A 17,529-nucleotide genomic window follows, 5' to 3' on the forward strand; every position below is an offset into this window, starting at 1 on the left:
CAGCATTCAAGTTGCTACTTTGCATACAGAGTGTGAAAGACGACAAAATGCTCACTGAATCAATCTAACTGAAACACACAGGCAGATACTGCATTAATATTTGAAATCTGAGTTTATAAAACAGGGCATGCTAATATAGCAGGTCATGGGTGTTATCTGAAGAGCCAGGGTCTAAAAAAGCTCCGCCCACTGAGCCTCAGTGCAGCTGTCTGAGGCTGTAAGCTAACATTAGAAAAACAAATTGTTTAGCAGCAGTCTGCTTTCAATCAACAAATAAGAAAACCCCGTATCTAACTAAACTGTAACTAAGAATCAGTTCAAATGTGTAGAGTAAATTTCTAACAGAAACCAGACAGTACCATGACCAGACTTCCATAGAAAAGCGACACATAAACTGGCACCACATCCCTGATCTGAGGTCAGAGTGTTTTGGTTGAATTTGGGCTCAAACTCAAATCATGTCTGATTGTTAGGATTATTTCTGAACATTAACAATGACAAACTTACCAAAAAAATGTGAAAACAAAAACATTTACAAAAGACAAAAAATAACTGAAACATGACATTGATATACAGCTTATTTCATTTTGCAGATGGTGGGTTTCCCAAAGCTCTTTAGGTTTGTAAGCCTTTTCTGCTATTTGATGGATCCATTTTACAAAGTGACTACAACTAAAGACACTTCCTATGTAGCTACAGGAGCATCATTTATAGAGTTTGCAAACAATTTATTAATTTGTGCTGCATAAGCTAATTATCAGCTAAATGTTTAACAAGTCAAGAAAACATGCAGAACAAATCAAACCTAATCATTTTGATGCTAAATGAGTTAAACTCATAGCTTTGAATATATTGTGCTTTTTCCCTGCATTGATTGTTTTTGGGGAGCGATGGCTGCTTGCTTCCAAAAACAAAAGGTGTTTCTATTCTGCTGGTAGGATTTTGGCAGCCGGGTCCAACATCTCATGTTCCTTTATGCAGAGATCCTGAAGATGGAGTGGAGCGGTTGCTCTTCTGCAGAAGACAAACATAAAACTCAGAGTTTACATCCCACATCTGTGTGTTTGAATAGGAATTGTATTAAACTATGACAGTAAAAGTGTTTGGGTTCCCCAAAAATACAGAAATAATTTTTTATAACAATACAGCAAAATCAAAGTGAGGCACTACATAGGAAAATATTGTACTTATCTATTTTGTCTTGTTCAAAGATAAATATTTGACTACTTGTAAGTATAGGCTTTAGACAGGACAGTCTAAAACGTAATCTATAAATAAAGTGTCAAGCTTTATTTTCTAGAAAAATTGGAAATTATTCTTCTTCCTCAACTTTTTATTTTATAATGGCACTGATTGTTTTCTTTAATGATCTTTTCATTTAATTCCTTGAAAAAAAAAAACAAGATTTGTGCAAAGGACGATATTCCACAGCTTTCATAAATCAGATATAAGATTTACAGTTAATGAGTACTTAAGTTGCATTTTAGCACATATTTTCTTATAATTTTTGATTAGGTATATTTTAATTGAATACATTTAACCTGAATTAAAAATGAAATTGAAGACGTACCACACTTACATGACAACAATTCTTGGCAACTGTACCAAATAACTGAACCAGAGTTTCTACAGCAGACAATAATAGTCAAAACGATGGTGGATAATCCCATAGAAAAAGTCTCCTCAGTTAAAGCAACACTGTACATGTTTTGAACAAACTATTAGCTTAAATGGAGAAATAAATAAATAATAAATATTTTTTTAGGTCAATGTACAGCACTCGGTGCATGTCAATACTCCATGTAAGCTGCCCTTCTAAAAAACACTGTCCTATATAAAGTGAGAGGGTTGGATCCAACGCAGAAGGAGTCATGTGACCAAGAGCATGGCTTTACTGTAGTCTGAGCTCCCCTGTATGATTTAATTTGAATGTTGCCTTGTCTTAACATCTAACTCAATGACATCTCAGCCTTCTGGCCTATCATTAAATTCCAAAATACAGAGAGGGACTGTTTTATTTTGCAACAGTGCAGCTTTACCAAATTCTTTCAGGGATGCTAAACCTGGAAGTTAAAAGTCTATATTGAAAACCTTTTTGTCTAAAAACCCATCTAAGTATGGTCAGTCTTTAGAATAACAGCTGTAACATGTTTCAACAAAGAAGTGTCTCCATGGTGATCGACAAAAAGGCTTGAGTATGTCCACTGATGGTGGAAAACAGCCGCATGAGTCACAGCAGCTGGCCAAGAAGAAGGCTTTACTAAGTTAGGACTAAGACAAAAAAATCTGGCACCACAGGAAATATAATTGATGAGCACTCCTTACGTGATGATTTCATTAATCAAGGTTTTTTTAAAAAAAGGAATCAAAGCCATCCTGGCTCTAGGTGAAAAACATAATGACCCTTCTTTTTCTAGATAATAAATGGCTTAATTTCACAAGCCAAATTCAGGCCTAAAAAATACAACCAATAAATTACTTAAACAGAACCTGTATTGCAACATGAAGTAGGCTAATAGACATAAAAAACAAACTATTTAAGAACAGATGAGAAACAAGGCGACTCATATCTATCAGTCCTTTGTTCAAAGAAAGTGATTTCTAAGGCTTTTGGAACTTCAACAAGACCCATCATTCACATGTGTAGAAAACATGGAACAGTAGAGAACTTTCCCGGAAATAGCCAGTCTAATTATTCCATGAGTTCATCAACAATGATGCTGGAGGAGGTAAGGAATAAACCCAGAGCATCATCTAGACATAATAGGAATCTATCTAATAAAATTAGGGCTAAAGATTTAACAGTAAATGACAAACTTGATACTAAAATTACATTGGCCAGAGTCATATAACAAAAACTATGGCTAATGTTGATGACTTTTGGAAACAGCATATCTGCTGCTTGAGGACCTGCATAACCGATTTGACTGATGGAAACATAAATTCTGCTCTCTACCAGAAAATCCTGAAGCAAGTGTCTGGTTATTATTGACATTAAGATCAGGGGGAACTTCAGCAGGAATATAATCCAAATGTTGCAAAGCACAGCAGGATGTCCACCTCTATGTGGCTCAATATCCAAAAAGAAGGCAAGGGGGTGGCCTAGTCAGAGTTTGGATATAAATTAGATTTAAAGCCTGTTACCTAACATTAAGATGCTTTTCATGTATGTTTCTCAAAGAGGAATGGAACCCAAACATTTCCCATGATGATAAAAAAGTTTAATTGCCAATTATCAAAAACCTTAATTGGAGCTGCTGCCAACACTACCATTGATGTCCAGTCATGTATCAGGTTAAAGGAGCGATAACTTTGACACGAGGCCAACTTTTCTCCCTGATAAATTAAATCATTGTTTAAAAACTACATTTTGTCTTTGTTCAGTATATCTTTGTGTGATATTAAAGTTTGATGAGCTAAAGCATTTGACAAAAAATCTAAATCTGTAGAGATCTGTAAGGAGAAAAATCCTTCTTTCATACCCTACACAGAAAGAGATAAGAGAATTTATTTATTATTTCCTTTCTAATCAAAATTAAACCTAACCCATTTGGTCTTGTTCAGGCGGGGTAGTTTGATAATGTTTCCTTCTTCAAGCGGAAGAGGACTAAAAAGTTTAAGACAAAGCGATTTTAAGGAGGGAGAAGAGAAGAAAGGAAGCAGTTGTAGGTGCCACAATGGTAGGCCTGAGTGACAGAGCTAACTGACACAACATATGGAGACGCCGGGTGAGTTTTACCCCGAGGGGGGACCAACGATGTCTTTTTATTATTTGTTTGCCTCGTCCCTGTCAGCCATGGTGAAGGAAAGAGGCAGCCAGGTTGCAGGAGCTGACAGCTACGCACGCAGACAGAAGTGCGTCTGCAGACACGCATGTGCACGGGGATGACAGGCTGCACTCGGACAGAGATGAGGTACAGACAGGAGAGCAGGCACACCATGCTGCTAGAGACATGCGTGAGGAAATAAAGGATATCTGTGTGGTTCCCTTAACGCAAAGAGTGGGTAAATGTTAAAAATGTTAGAATGTGTTATTTTTAATTGTAAACCTTATAAAAGTTAATTTTTAAAATATGGATTAAGTTGATCTTAATAACTTTTAATAACTTTTGATTGAGAAGACTCCCATTTTCACTACCAGCCTAATATTCAAAGCACAAAGTGTTTACCCTGGGTGACAGAAAAGGCTGGTAAAAATAACAGTATGAAGAACAAAGAAGGGAAAACAAAAGGATAAGCAGGCAACAGAATTGGGCTATAAAAAAATCAGTTACTTCCTCAGACATTACAAGCAAATATTCAAAAAATAAATACCACTGAAAAGTTCTGCCTGATGAGAGAAAGTCAAGACTTATTATGTTCAATTAAAAGAAAAGCTTGCAAGGATGGATTTAGCAAATTTAGCAAGAAGCAACTTTAATTTGCATGCCATTATTATTGAAACATATAAACAGTTTATGCTGTATCAATGCACAAATACGTAGGCTTTTGTTCTTGATGAAAACCACTAGAACTGTTCCAGTCTTTCTGGAGTGATTTGTTAACCTAATAACGATTTTATTGGAGAATCCTTGCCCCAGGTAAGACCAATCCAGTGGTGCGCATCTGTCTTTTTTTAACAGGACAGTTCTGTCAAACGACAGAGCAACAAAACAACAACAAGGAACCAGCAAACAGTGACTGAACATGAGGTGTATAAATGGGAGACTGAACAAAGACCAGGCTAATCAGCAGATCGGAAGCAGGTGTGGACAGAGGAGTCTAAAAGGGAGTTAAGGAAAAAAAGACTGACACAAGAGGGCAGCAGAGTGCAGAAAATACCTAAGAATTCAAATACAAGAAAAAAAAAATAAGTAGAATAACATGAAATGGAAATGAAACAAATAAACTAGAAAACACAGAAAGACACAAATGAAAGTATATTTGAAAACACAAAAAAGAAAACTTAAACATAACCAAAAACTGCAGAGTCATGACAAATTCTTTTTACAGAAAAAAGCGAGTGTATTTTTTCAGTAATAAAATTTTCTAAATGTGGTCCAAGAGATTTCTGACCGGCTTACAGTTCTACATGACATGATATTTTGTCATCAGACTAAACTCAGAAGTTGAATCTTATTAATATCAGTGTATCATAGCACCTCATGTAAGAGCATTTGTATCTATATGGAATAACAAGATTTATTCTATTTGATTTTATTTTTTTCTGAATATTGATTTCAGATTTATATAAGTGTTATAACTTTAGTAATTAGGATTTTTTTTTTACTAGGTTTAATTTTAAATGTAATCACACAAGATGTTTGGACAGTCTATAGAAAGCATACCTGTTTGGAGGTCTCAGAGGAAGAATGAACTTCATTTCCAAAGCTTCCATTCAACTGCAGAGTTGCTGTAAAACAAGAACAACCTTTAAATAACAAAACTGTTTCTCACCTTTCATGTTTGATTAAAGCCACAGATAACTCATGAGGAAACGCCTCTATCTGTCTTTTTTTTAATTTGGGTTGATATAACATCAAGTGCAACATTGAGAAGTGGGAAATAAAGAGGTTCTATATATTAAAATTCCTTACAGATCAAATCAGTTAAATTTAGTTAAATATACATCATCATTTCACAACAAATGTTGTATCAAGTCAATTAACACGCTTGGAAATATTTTAATAAAGAATTATAAAGTTGATTAAATTCTATTCTGCTTTTTATGCAGCAATGAATAAAATAGATTTGAACTATTGCTTTTTTTCATGAGAGTGAAGTTGTTGTTTTTTTATCTAAAGAAAACCATTTCTTTTGCGATTTTTTTCCAATGTGAAACTGTAGGTTGCTATAGCAGCTGAAAGCAGTTATAGTTTCTTTAACGGATAATTCCAAGATGATAATGTGGCACACATTAACAAGCTGTAAGTTATCTCGGGGCAGCAAGTATATGTGGATAAACCTTTGAGTCTACGTGGTTTCCCAGTCTGACAGATAACTCCCAGTGATGCCACAACTGCTACAGACAACATGTGACTGATGTGTAATGCTCTCTCAGGGAGTCTTCCTGTTGATCTATAAGGAACTAATGTAACCCTCATTCGAGGCTCATTTTCTATTCCTTCTCCCCATTATGGTATTATTGTGGCATCAGCTGATATCTGTAAATCATTTCTCTGTCAAAACTAAATAAAATCATGTTTAACTTTATGTCTTATATAAGAGTTGTTTACTATAAGAAGAAGTGTTATTTTAAGTGATATTTAATCATTTAACACTCCAGGCACAAGAACTGAGAATAAGGGTAAGTGCTTTTCATGGGGCAGCAGCCTGCACTAAAATGCTATGGAAATACGTTTTCCTTGAGGAAAAAACATTGGAAAAGGCCAAACACTGGGTTAGAAGTCCACATTCAGGAAGAGATATAAAATTAATAAAAGCTTAAATTAATTAATTAATATCAACATACTTCTATGATCCAGTCTGCCAGTTCAGACCTAATCTACAGCAGGAATTTGGTGCTTGGAGAGGGTCATCATCCAACCTATGTGAGTTTGAGCTGTATTCCAAAGAACGGCTAACATCGTTAGCCTTTATGCGAAAAGCTACTTGAGGTATACTTCATAGCAGAGAACTGGTTTTACGAAGGACTCTGCCACATAATTAGCAAACCACTCTGCTCAAATTTTTAAATTTTGAAATCATCCATAAATTCTTTCAGTCTCAAACGGGTGTACCACTTGTAGAAATTCCAATAAAATACACTGAAATTTGTTAATGCAACAATATCAGTGATAAAATGCTCTTATACAGCACTCTAAACTTTCACATAAATCACAGCTTTTTATTATAGCTAAGAAGACTAGCTCTTTACCTTGTGGATCCAGTCTTGGATCGACATATCCCCAGTGCTGGTAAAAAGCTGCTAGCTCATGGGGACCGTAGCTCTTCAAGAGACCTAAAAGGTCCATCTCTTTTGGGGTATCTTCTGTAGAGTCACTTTTTCCCTGAGCAAATAGGTGTGAATCAAAATATGCTTTCCCACCATGTAGCCCCCACATGCTTATGGCTGCCCAAAGATCGGGACCCTTAACACCAGAAGAAAAGTCCTGTGACTGCCTTCGGGGGTGGGGTCTGTCTGCTGCTGCTTCATTAGAAGAAGTCCCACCATGATTTCTAGCTAACATGAAACCCAAACCCTCCTGTGGGAACACGCCCTCCACAGATGCTCGGTTGCCTCTGTGTTTGGGACTGCTTGAAGGCTGGAAGCCTGATAGACTCTTTGAACTAACAGAAGTGTTAATGGGTGTAGACTGGGCACTTGAGGCTTTACTTGCACCATCTACTACTCGTTTTAGTTCGGCAGACTTCCTTTGAGGTTGGGAAACTACCTTCCCACGAGAATGTGTCGCATCTGAGGAATGTGAGTCTTTGGGTTGATGCTTTGGCCTTGGGATGCTTGATTGGGTCTTTGGAGCAGAGAGCTTGCTGGTGCTGCTTTGAGCGACAAAACCTGGAGGCTGTGTGCGCGGAGTCCGCGGGGCGGGTAGAGCTGGGCAATCCTTGCCTTCCAGGAACGGTGGTGGTCCTGTGCGTCTCCACTGAGAAGCCCCTGCTTTCAAACTCTTCAAAATGCTTATACAGGGTGCCCACTTGGGTGCTACAGAGCTGCTGCCATCCACCCTGTGGGTGACCCGCTGATGAATCCACAGGACTTCTGGATAATTGCTAGTGTGGGAGCAGTAGAGACACTGATGTTGCACTAGACCTTCTGTCTTCACTGGAGGATCAGCATTTTCGCCGGTAACAGAGGGTGAAGAAAGATTGAGAAGACTCCCATTTTCACCAGCAGCATATACCTCCTCCTTCACCTCAATCTCATTCACCTTTTCCACCTTTATATTTCCATCTGCATACTCCTGATCTGTTGGATACGTGTAGTTATTCCAGTATGGCTGACTGAGCAACACGCTCCTGCTCCGGAGGTAGTCCATATATCTCGAAGAACCACCTTTGTTGATGTTGCCCATTTTGACGTTTTGTTTGCCGTAGGGACCCAGATGATGGCTGTACATGTGGGACCTGAGTTGAGAGGAGTCAGCAGTGTGGAAATTACAGTACTCACAAGTGGAGGATTGTTTATCTGCAAGAACAAAAAAACTGGAACAGTTAGGGGTCTTTTAAATATACACCAGATTCAAAAGTTTAACAATGTCTTTTCATTCATTGGGCTGTGTACAGTATTACTACCTGGTAACACATTCAATAAAACCATTTTAAGTGATTATATAGGAAATAAAATAATAAGGAAAACCCACTGAATAGCAAAGATGTGTATAAACTTTGGACTGGTGAAAAATGAAGTTAATAAGAGTCCTTTTTCTGGTAAGAAACATCCTCCTAAAATATTACCAGAAGCCTGTTAATAACATTGCAGTTGCTTTTATGCTACCATTCTTTCCAAAAAAGAAATACTCACAATACATGCACCATTACCCCATATACAAAATAGGATGTAATTCAGATAAAAATTCACTAGAGGGCTCCCTCTACCCCCTTAGTAAATAAGAGCACACAACGTTTGATACGTCTTGACACTTTACCATAATGGGTATAGCAGTCATTAAAGATAATGCTTCTAAGAACAGCTCCTAATTGTACATTTAACCTGATAAACCTATTTCATTTATTAAAGAACAACACTGTTTTCTAGGCTCACCTTCCTGCTCTTGGCTTCTGATGTTCTCACTTGGCTTGGTGTTTTCTCTGACCTTCCTTGTCTGCAGAGCCTCGTAAAATGCGTGACCGAGTCCATTCAAAATGATACGGTCCTTTTGGAAAATCTTTTTGTCTCTACCTTTAGCATGACTCAGGGAGTTGGGTGTGTGATCCTGGCCTGTGTCACCCTTCTTCTTTTTGACACTAGAGCTGGAGTTGTCTGTTTGTTTCCTCTTCTTTTCATGCTTGAGGGGCACATATTCTCCTTTCTCTGTGTCATATGCCACCTCTGCATCAGCCAGCCTCTCCTCCCAGCCTAGACATTTCTCTGTAGTCTCCACTATTCGTCCTCTTGTGGCTAACTGCCATGCTTGATAACTACAAACTGGATCTAGCTCTGGAATTCTCCTACCCTGAATATTTTCCTTGGGTGTTTCCTCAGGGTCATTACTTTTGAGATTCAGAACTTTAAAAAATTGCTTCTGATCAACTTGCAATTCAGAAGGCCTCGTTTCTTCATTTTTGGGATTTTGGTTCAGTTTGTGCAGCTTTTCATGAATCCGCAAAGTATTGCGGTCATAGAAGAAGTTCCCGCAGCCGGCACAGAGCTCGTAAAGGCACTCTTCATTCACCAGTGTTGCAGGGTCTTGAGGAATTCCATTGATCGTGGCAGGCTGCTCAATGCTCTTACCACCTTGGAGCTGTGCTTTGACCCGGTGGATGCGCATGTGGCTTTGGAGGAACCATGCTTGGCGGAAGCGTCGTCCACAAATGCGGCACCCGTGATCCTGAGCACCATGTTGTCGTTTCATGTGGGATTTAAGCAGCAACACCTGCTGGAAAACCTCGCCGCAAATGATGCAGGAGAAAGGCCCATCCCCAATCTCTAAACCACTTTTACTTTTAACCTTTTTCTTAGCTACTTTTTTCTTCACCTTTCCATTGACATGATAAGCTTTGTCAGATGTGCTGATGACTTTGGGGAGGTGAAGCATGTCAGGCTCATCTTTCTGTCCCTGCTCTTCCTCTACCTCCTTTTCTCCTGGGTTCTTGCTGAGTAGGCCCAGTTTATGGCTTCGGATATGAGCCTTTAGACTGCCTTTCTGAGCTGTCCGGTGCTCACAGTAGGGACATTTGTACGGCTTTTCCCGCGTGTGCCTTCTCATGTGCTGAGACAGAGAGCTGAGCAGGGGGAAGCTACGACCACAAACCCCGCATGTATGGCACGATGCTGCATCTTCCTCGAGCTCTTTTAAAACAGCAGTTTGCTTTTGTGATGCCTCCTCTTTCTCCTCTGTCTCCATTACTTTTTGTGAAATCTCACAGGTTAACAGATGTGTGGCTACTCTGATAATTATCCAAGGTTATGGTCCAAAACTCCTTAAATTCACTGAGCAGGCACCATGATTCTGCAAAAGGTTATCCCTTTAGTGTCCAACATGACCTCTGAAGACATAAAGTTTCCAAAGATTTCCCTGAAAATAGAAGAAGTCAAAGTTAGGTCTGAGATGATACATCTTAACAATTTCACTGATGTGCAGGTCCAAAAAGATCCCAACTATTCAATTTTAATCATATTAGATGTTCATCAAAAGACATTTTTCATTATACCAATGTAAAGCGTCTTGCAAACATATCTGTCACCTAATTTTGGGGTGATAGAAAGCACAACGTAATAGATAATTTAGAAGTAGATAAGAAAATAGCTTTCAACAGTTAAGGCTCTGTAGAACCTCCTTTAATTATAGCTTACATCAACAAGGCTGTTGGCTGTTGGGCTGAAGAAAATGCTGTTTCTTCAAATTGCTTGGTGTCATTCAAATGGGAATGAGAATCTATAAGTGGAGTGTTTAAGTATTGCAATAGATTCAGATTTGGATATTGCTTTGGACTTTGACTGGGCTATTTTAGCAAACGAGTATGCTTTGATCTAAATCATTAAATTGTCGTTCTTTCTTTATGTTTAGGCAGGGCTGCCAAGGTTGACAGTCACGCAATCTGACCCATTTTCCCGCACCACACCACACATGACAATTCTCACGCATATTTCCTCATTCAATAAGGCTTGCCTAGTAACTCCGATTGACTGACTGAGATAGCCAATCCTGGACCAATCCATCAGTCCTCTGTGCCTAAATCTAACAAGCCAATCAGAGGCAACTTAAAGGCACGTCTTAGCGTCTCTAACAATCTTCCTTACGAAACAGAGCTGACTTTTAAAACCCACTATTTAATTTACCCCTTCTCTCTCCGGTAATAACGGATCTCTGTGGGAGACGTGAGCTGCAGGTAGTGGGAGTGTCTGCTGTGAGTTTAGAGGGAACATAAGCCAGAGCTGTAGTGGGTTTGAAGGAGTGAGTGAAACTGCTGCCTTCTGAACAGCAGGTAACCATTTTCCAGATTTCTGCATCTGCGTGTTTATGACTTCCACAGCCTCCAGTGTGGACGCAGCATTACAGAGTGTACAAACCACTGTATCACTAGCTGCCCGAAAGCATTCCCATAGTTTGGATAATTTTGGTCTGCACAGTGTTTACCAATCTTTTTAGACTTGCGTACCCCTTTGGGCTTTTTTTCGTACCCCTCAGTCAAAATAATTGATGATTGTAAGAAAGTGGAGCATAAAATAACATTATAAAATAAAAGGTATTTCACTTAGTCTTTTAATTTGAGCATTTGATTTTTATAATCTCATGCTTTCCATCTTAAAAAATAAATAAATAAATATGCTGCCTGGAAGTAAGTACAAAGTCCAGTGGATTGTTTTTCTTTTTTACTTTTTTGGAAGCAGTATGAGCTGGATTACTGAGCAAATTTGGTCCTCACAAAGCAAAACAGATCCCAGCCCTATTCTATTTTATTACCTAAGAAATAAAACATTTTCATGTACCCCTTGCAATACACTCACGGACCACTAAGGGTATGCGTACGCCTGTTGAAAATCACTGTTCTAACAGATGCCTCCATCCTTGATTCAGACTCACTCGCCGCTGCCATTTTCGTGTCACGCTAAAAACGAGAATCAACAGTAACAGAAGGTTGTGACAGGAGATTAAAAGGGGGCCAATTTACCAGCGGTATGCGCACAGCAGAACTAGTGCTGTGGAGCGGAATTACCAAAATAAACAGGTGCACCAAAAATAGTCATTGATATAGTGTTGATACGAGTTGGAGGCACAAACTAAACTGTTCATAATTTATTCTGCCTGGTACGCCAGCATTCATAACATGTAGGTGAATCAGTCCCTCAGACATCCGCGGTTATATTTTTTATATTCATATCTTTTAAAAACAAAGCGGCGTGTGTATGACATCATCTGCGCGCCAGACTGGAGTTGTGACAGGTAGCCCGGGTCACAGGCGGCTACTCTCTACCCCTTCTATTCATTCGGCTAGCTAATCTGAATCGTTCAATTCCATATAGAGAGCAAGATCATCTGTGGTAGTAGCACTAGACATCTTTCAGGCATGTGAGTAAAACTACCAGCAGTTCAGCGCACAGGAAGAATGAACGGTAGCCGCGCGCGCTGATGACGTCATACACACGCCACTTTGTTTTTAAAAGATATAAATATAAAAAATATAACCGCGGATGTCTGGGGAACAGTGATTCACCTATATGTTAAGAATGCTGGCATATCATAAATGATAAATTATGAACAGTTTAGTTTGTGCCTTTAAGTTGTTTGTCCATAGGAAGACGTTACTAGGATATAACCAAACAGAATATCTTTATGGGTGAGTAGAACATGATGTAATAATGTAAAATAAAGGGCCCAATGTAAAAAAAAAATTAAAAAAAAAACGGTGTTCCCCTTCAAGTGTGTGTGAATGGTTGTTTGTTTACGTGTTGCCCACTATGGACATCTGCTCTGTTCAGGTTGTGGCCCTCCTTTTAACCAAAGAGTGATGGAGAGAGACACCGGTGACCCTGTTAGATAAGCAATGTATGGAGGCATTCAAGCTTTGCCTCTACAGTATTTTTAGACATTTGAAAGGAATCTAACGTCTTTAATGCAAACAACAGGAATCTCTCTTTAGAAGCTAGGATGCCTGACATTGTGTAGAAGTGTAAGTACACTTTGAAATGTAAAGAAATTGTCCAGAAAAAGAAGGTTGGCCCTAAATGATTTCTATATCATGTTTCCAGCAAGAGTCTTGAAATCAAATATTTTCCCAATAAACATAGGAAATTTTTATAGATATACACACTTAAAGTAACAAAAGCTATCGTTCGCATCCCACAGATTTCTGAACAGTGCTTTTGTCACGAAATAAAAGGACGTTGCCTGTCTGTATATATTAGAGTGCGGGTCAGTGTCTCAACATGCATGTCTGTCAGTCCTTTGGTTTCCTGTGCCTAAATTGAGTGTGTGAGGTGAAGCATGAAGAGATGTATTCATTCCTGGCCCAACCAGGATGAACCCTTAGGGGCCATCCACTCTAATTCCCAATCAATAAACCGCTATTACAAACTTCATTTCAGAGGCTCACAGACTGGCACAGGCAGTGACAGAGCATTGGTTCAAGAGTAATTATTGTGAGACAGTAACTTGCTTATGAAGACCTAAGTTAACAATTTGTGTTTATTTTTCATGAAACACCTTTATTGCAAAGAAATACAGCTAAAAAACAAAACCAATGATGCCTTAAACCTCAATTAGAGATCAGCAGAACAACAAAGTGATTATACTTTGCAAGAAAACTTTACTTTTCATAGGCATGATTTAACTTGTGTTCTATGCAAGCATTATTTAGACTTTTTAGGTGTTATATACGTAACCAACCAGGCAGTCAAAAGAGAAACTTGCTATTGTGTTGGCAGCACCAGAACTGTCACATCGCCTTACGTCTGGCCTTCCAGTCCTCATTAGGGGGTCGAGGGAGTTATTGTTAAACGAAAGAGGCCTGGGCCTCTACGTCACTCTTTTCCAATACATGTCTGAGCAAATAGACAGGACAAAATCCAACTCTCGTTTTAGTTCACAAACGTGAGAAAAACAAGGTATGCATTTGTAATTTTTAAAGAATGAGGCTGTCCTATTATCTGTCTCCACGAGCGCATCTGCCTGCATTACATGCTGTCATCTGCACTGAACCTCTCCTCATGCCTGTATGGGTGTATGCGGGGCTTCGAAGGGTCTTTTTGGATATGGCAGGTGTTTTGTGGGCAGACGCTACCAGATTAGTGCACATGCAATGTGGCACACTGTCTATAAGGGGGTGAGGGGGCCCCGGGAGAAACTGGAGGGTGGCAATTAAGGATTTATTGTTAAGGCGAATGTAATGAGTTAACACAATGGGGATAAAGTCAGAGGGCTGATGGCAACAGATGGGTATAAACGGGCCATCGGTATAGAGTTAGGCACCTTGGCAGTATAACATTAGGACCTTATGTCTTCGTCACCGCCGCCCACATTTATAAAAAGACCTATTCAATTATCCACTTCCTCTTCTTCCATCCCATAAACATTCAACATTCTTTAAAGGATAGAAAAAGTAATGCACACAGCCAAACGTGTTGCTTCAGGGCTCTGCTCATTTCTTTTAGAATCCCTCACTCTGCTTTTTTTCTCTCTCTTTTCTTTGGCAGATGAATAGCCATGTCCAGTCAGCTGTCCTCACATTGATTCATCCTGACGTCCAAACCAGCTCAGCACAAACTCCCTATGGTCAGGGCATGGATGCTGAGAGCCTGTGTGCTGTGATGTGTGTGAAAATATCCGCTATCTGTGGCTCGTATGTTTGTGCGCCGCCTGTGCGCCCCGGTTGCTGTTGTGGACAGGAAATATATCTCCTTTTCATCGCATAACAAACCAGACTACCTTGTGAATAATTTTCTATTTTGGATCCACAGAATTAAAATCAGTTTTATTCAACCTGGATTTTTTTTTTTCGTCTTCCAAATAACAAAGACCAGAAGATAGAAAGGTTTTCTAAAACAACCAGAAAATGAGCCCGTCTCTGTGACTGCATTTTAGGGCTGAAGTCGTCCAAATATTCACATCCACAAGCCTGTGCCAGCATACCCCTGACTGGAGATAGCATGTGACTGTCCTTATGCTAGTGTTCAAAGCCATAGTTTCTCACTAAGCCTTACCTCACATCTACGCTTTTGTGTCCAATAATCCTGCCGTTTTTCATAAACACAGCTGAAGCAGAAAACAAAACCGATGCACAAACTCAGTTTCAGTCTCCGAGGGTTGGTTAGGCTAGATATACTTATCCAAGTTTAGGTTAATTTTTTCCAAATTTGTTAAACACTTTCATGTGTTTTCTGTGCCTCCTTACAGTTTTTTTCAGTTTTTACTTTTTTATACTTAAATGTCTATAGCACACAAAATATACATTCAATCAATTAATTACCACCAAATAAAATTCCAGAACCATGAATTACTATCCCAGTGCCATGAAAAAAGCTTTTCCAAATGACTATTTTTACTAATTAGGAGAAAACCTTAGAAAAGTCAAGTTTAATTCTACTAGCCACAGGTAAACCTGATTGCTGCCAGACTTGTTGAATCCAAATATCACTTCCACAACAGTCTGACAACTGGAAGGAGGTTAAATATTGGATGTTAGAATATCATGCCATGATCTAAAGAAATTGATGAGGAACAATGCTAGTAAACCAGAAACAAAATCTAAACGCTGAGCTTACTTAATAAATGAGTTAAGGGGGCAATTGTTATAGGATTTTTCAAGCTTGCTGTCAGAGCTGTAGTGTACTGTTCTCCTGCTTTGGTGAGTCGATCCAATGACGGCCTTAATGTGTGGGGTTCACGTTTTCACAGCGATTCTCTCATGTGAGCAAAGGAGGTAAATGTGTTTAGAAACACAGTTTCGGTGGCCGTTATGCTCATTAAATGTCAGGGTATCTGTGTAATTCCATTGAAATTCTAAAGGTATCAGCTGTCCAATGTCTGTGCTGAAATTCATTGAGGAAGGTCTGTTTTGAGAGTACATGCTGCTATGATAAAATGAACTTGCCAGAACCCTGGTATTATGAAAAAATATATATACATATAAGGCAGGGTTTTTACATTGAAAGGCATCGCCATAAAAAAGTGAGCACAAAATACAATTTGGCAGAACAGCATCCTAATGATCCCAAAGATTTTAATGACATTAAAACAGTATTCCAAGTTTACTGACACATACTGATGGTTGCCAGTCTCCTGGTTGTCAGTTTGTGAACATGGGCTTGAAATCACTTGGGTTAAGCAGTTGTTACCAAGGGTGGTAAAGTTTTTTTATTATAGTTAAGGCGGCAATCATTTTTCACAGTCAGCGATTTTGGTTTGGATAGTTTAAAAGATGCTTTTGTATTCACTCAAGAAATAACAAAATCTAAATGAGAAGAAGATGATTGTAAAACATACCCTGTCTGGTGTGTTACCTGATGTTGTGCCTTCACACAACAGTTGGGTTTACACAAAGCATAACTACTCAATCAATTTACTAATAATGTCAATTTATGACAATAATCGGTTGTGTTAAATTTCATTTGGAGTAAAAAAAAATGAGCATCGAGTCTATCAGTCTCTCTTGTTTTGCACTAAACAAATAGGAAGTACTTTAAGTTTATCGGTGAAATCTCAACAAAATGTATTGGTTGTTGTTGTTATGTAAAAAAAAAAAAAACTTTTAAAAAAGGTTTAAGAAGTTTGGATACTTTAATCCAGACATCCTCTTGCATAGTCATATGATGATACCCTGCCAGTCTACTTCAAGCAGACTCCTTTCAGATGTAGTGAGTTCAACCAAGACAGCCAGCAGGTTCCTGCGTAAGATTATGTTTAATGGATGTTTATGACAAGTGTACAATACCACATATACTGTAAAGCACTTTTCTAAAAACCGCAAGAACTCACATGCTTTAAAGGAGTTTGAAATGGAGCAAAAGTTTAGGTGATTGTCAACTTAATAAAGACTTTTCAAAAATGTTAACAGGACCCACGTTGCCTGCAGTCTGTAATTTTTTTTTTCCAAAACACATAAATAGTCATAGTAACAAGATCCATTTTGAGTTTAGCCACCTAATATCCTGGGGAGCACAGAAATAATGCATTTGAACAAACGCAACCCTAATTTTCCGATCACAGAGTTGGTTTGCAACTTGATAACCTATGACGTTATTCCTGCCAAAGAGTTCCTAAAATGATTTAATTAAAAGGAAAAGAGTAAAATAACACTTTACTGTTGGTGGACATCTTAATGTACCTAATAGATTAGAAGCCATGAGCTCAGCAGGCACAGGCAAGGCAAACTTGTGCACGCTGGTGCCCATCCCCCTCCTCGTGCAACTCTCCGCTCGGTTACACAACATATATAGGGATTACTCTTCACTGCATGACATGAGCTGCTCCATGAGTGGCCTTTTATCATGGCTGCCCTCTTTGTGCATCAAGAGGTATCCATAACAGGTCAAAGAAAAGACAGAAAAGAATCACTGCAAAGGTTTGACTGAATGGCCCAAATATCTGATGCAAAGCCTTAGAGATTAAACAACGACTTTTTCTAAAAACAGAATAGCTCAGGTGGATGACATATTTATGGGTATTTCGAAATATCAGTATCCATTTAAATGCTTTGGGTCTAAGGATGCACTTTGGAATCATTATGTTTTCTGTGTGGATTGGCTTGTGTGTGAGACATTGGAGTATAATCTGCTAGCATTAAGTTGCTCTCTAAAAAAAGCACTCTCAACAGGGATTAGATTATCCAGCCAAGGTCAACTCAGACTCACACTGTCTCCCTTTATGTTTCTCTGTCACTCTAGTTTGTGCCTTTTTACTGCATGCCCCTTAGACACAATCATCTGTTCTC

The 17,529-nt window shown here is 38.8% G+C and overlaps 1 protein-coding gene across 1 annotated transcript in view; it reads right to left on the reverse strand.

Moving 5' to 3' along the window:
• Window positions 1–945: 945 nt before the first annotated feature.
• Window positions 946–17,529, reverse strand: part of LOC107088382 (zinc finger protein 516-like) — a 24,762-nt gene continuing 8,178 nt past the window's right edge. The window contains exons 2-5 of the mRNA XM_015380512.1: window positions 8,702–10,175; window positions 6,857–8,125; window positions 5,328–5,392; window positions 946–1,014 (exon numbers count right to left, since the gene is read on the reverse strand). Of these exons, the coding sequence (XP_015235998.1) occupies window positions 964–1,014; window positions 5,328–5,392; window positions 6,857–8,125; window positions 8,702–10,004 (2,688 nt within the window). The 5' untranslated portion in view covers window positions 10,005–10,175 and the 3' untranslated portion in view covers window positions 946–963. The remainder of the gene's footprint in view (window positions 1,015–5,327; window positions 5,393–6,856; window positions 8,126–8,701; window positions 10,176–17,529) is intronic.

This window comes from Cyprinodon variegatus, unplaced genomic scaffold, assembly GCF_000732505.1.
Source record: "Cyprinodon variegatus isolate N-32 unplaced genomic scaffold, C_variegatus-1.0 Scaffold216, whole genome shotgun sequence".
Taxonomy (NCBI): domain Eukaryota; kingdom Metazoa; phylum Chordata; class Actinopteri; order Cyprinodontiformes; family Cyprinodontidae; genus Cyprinodon; species Cyprinodon variegatus.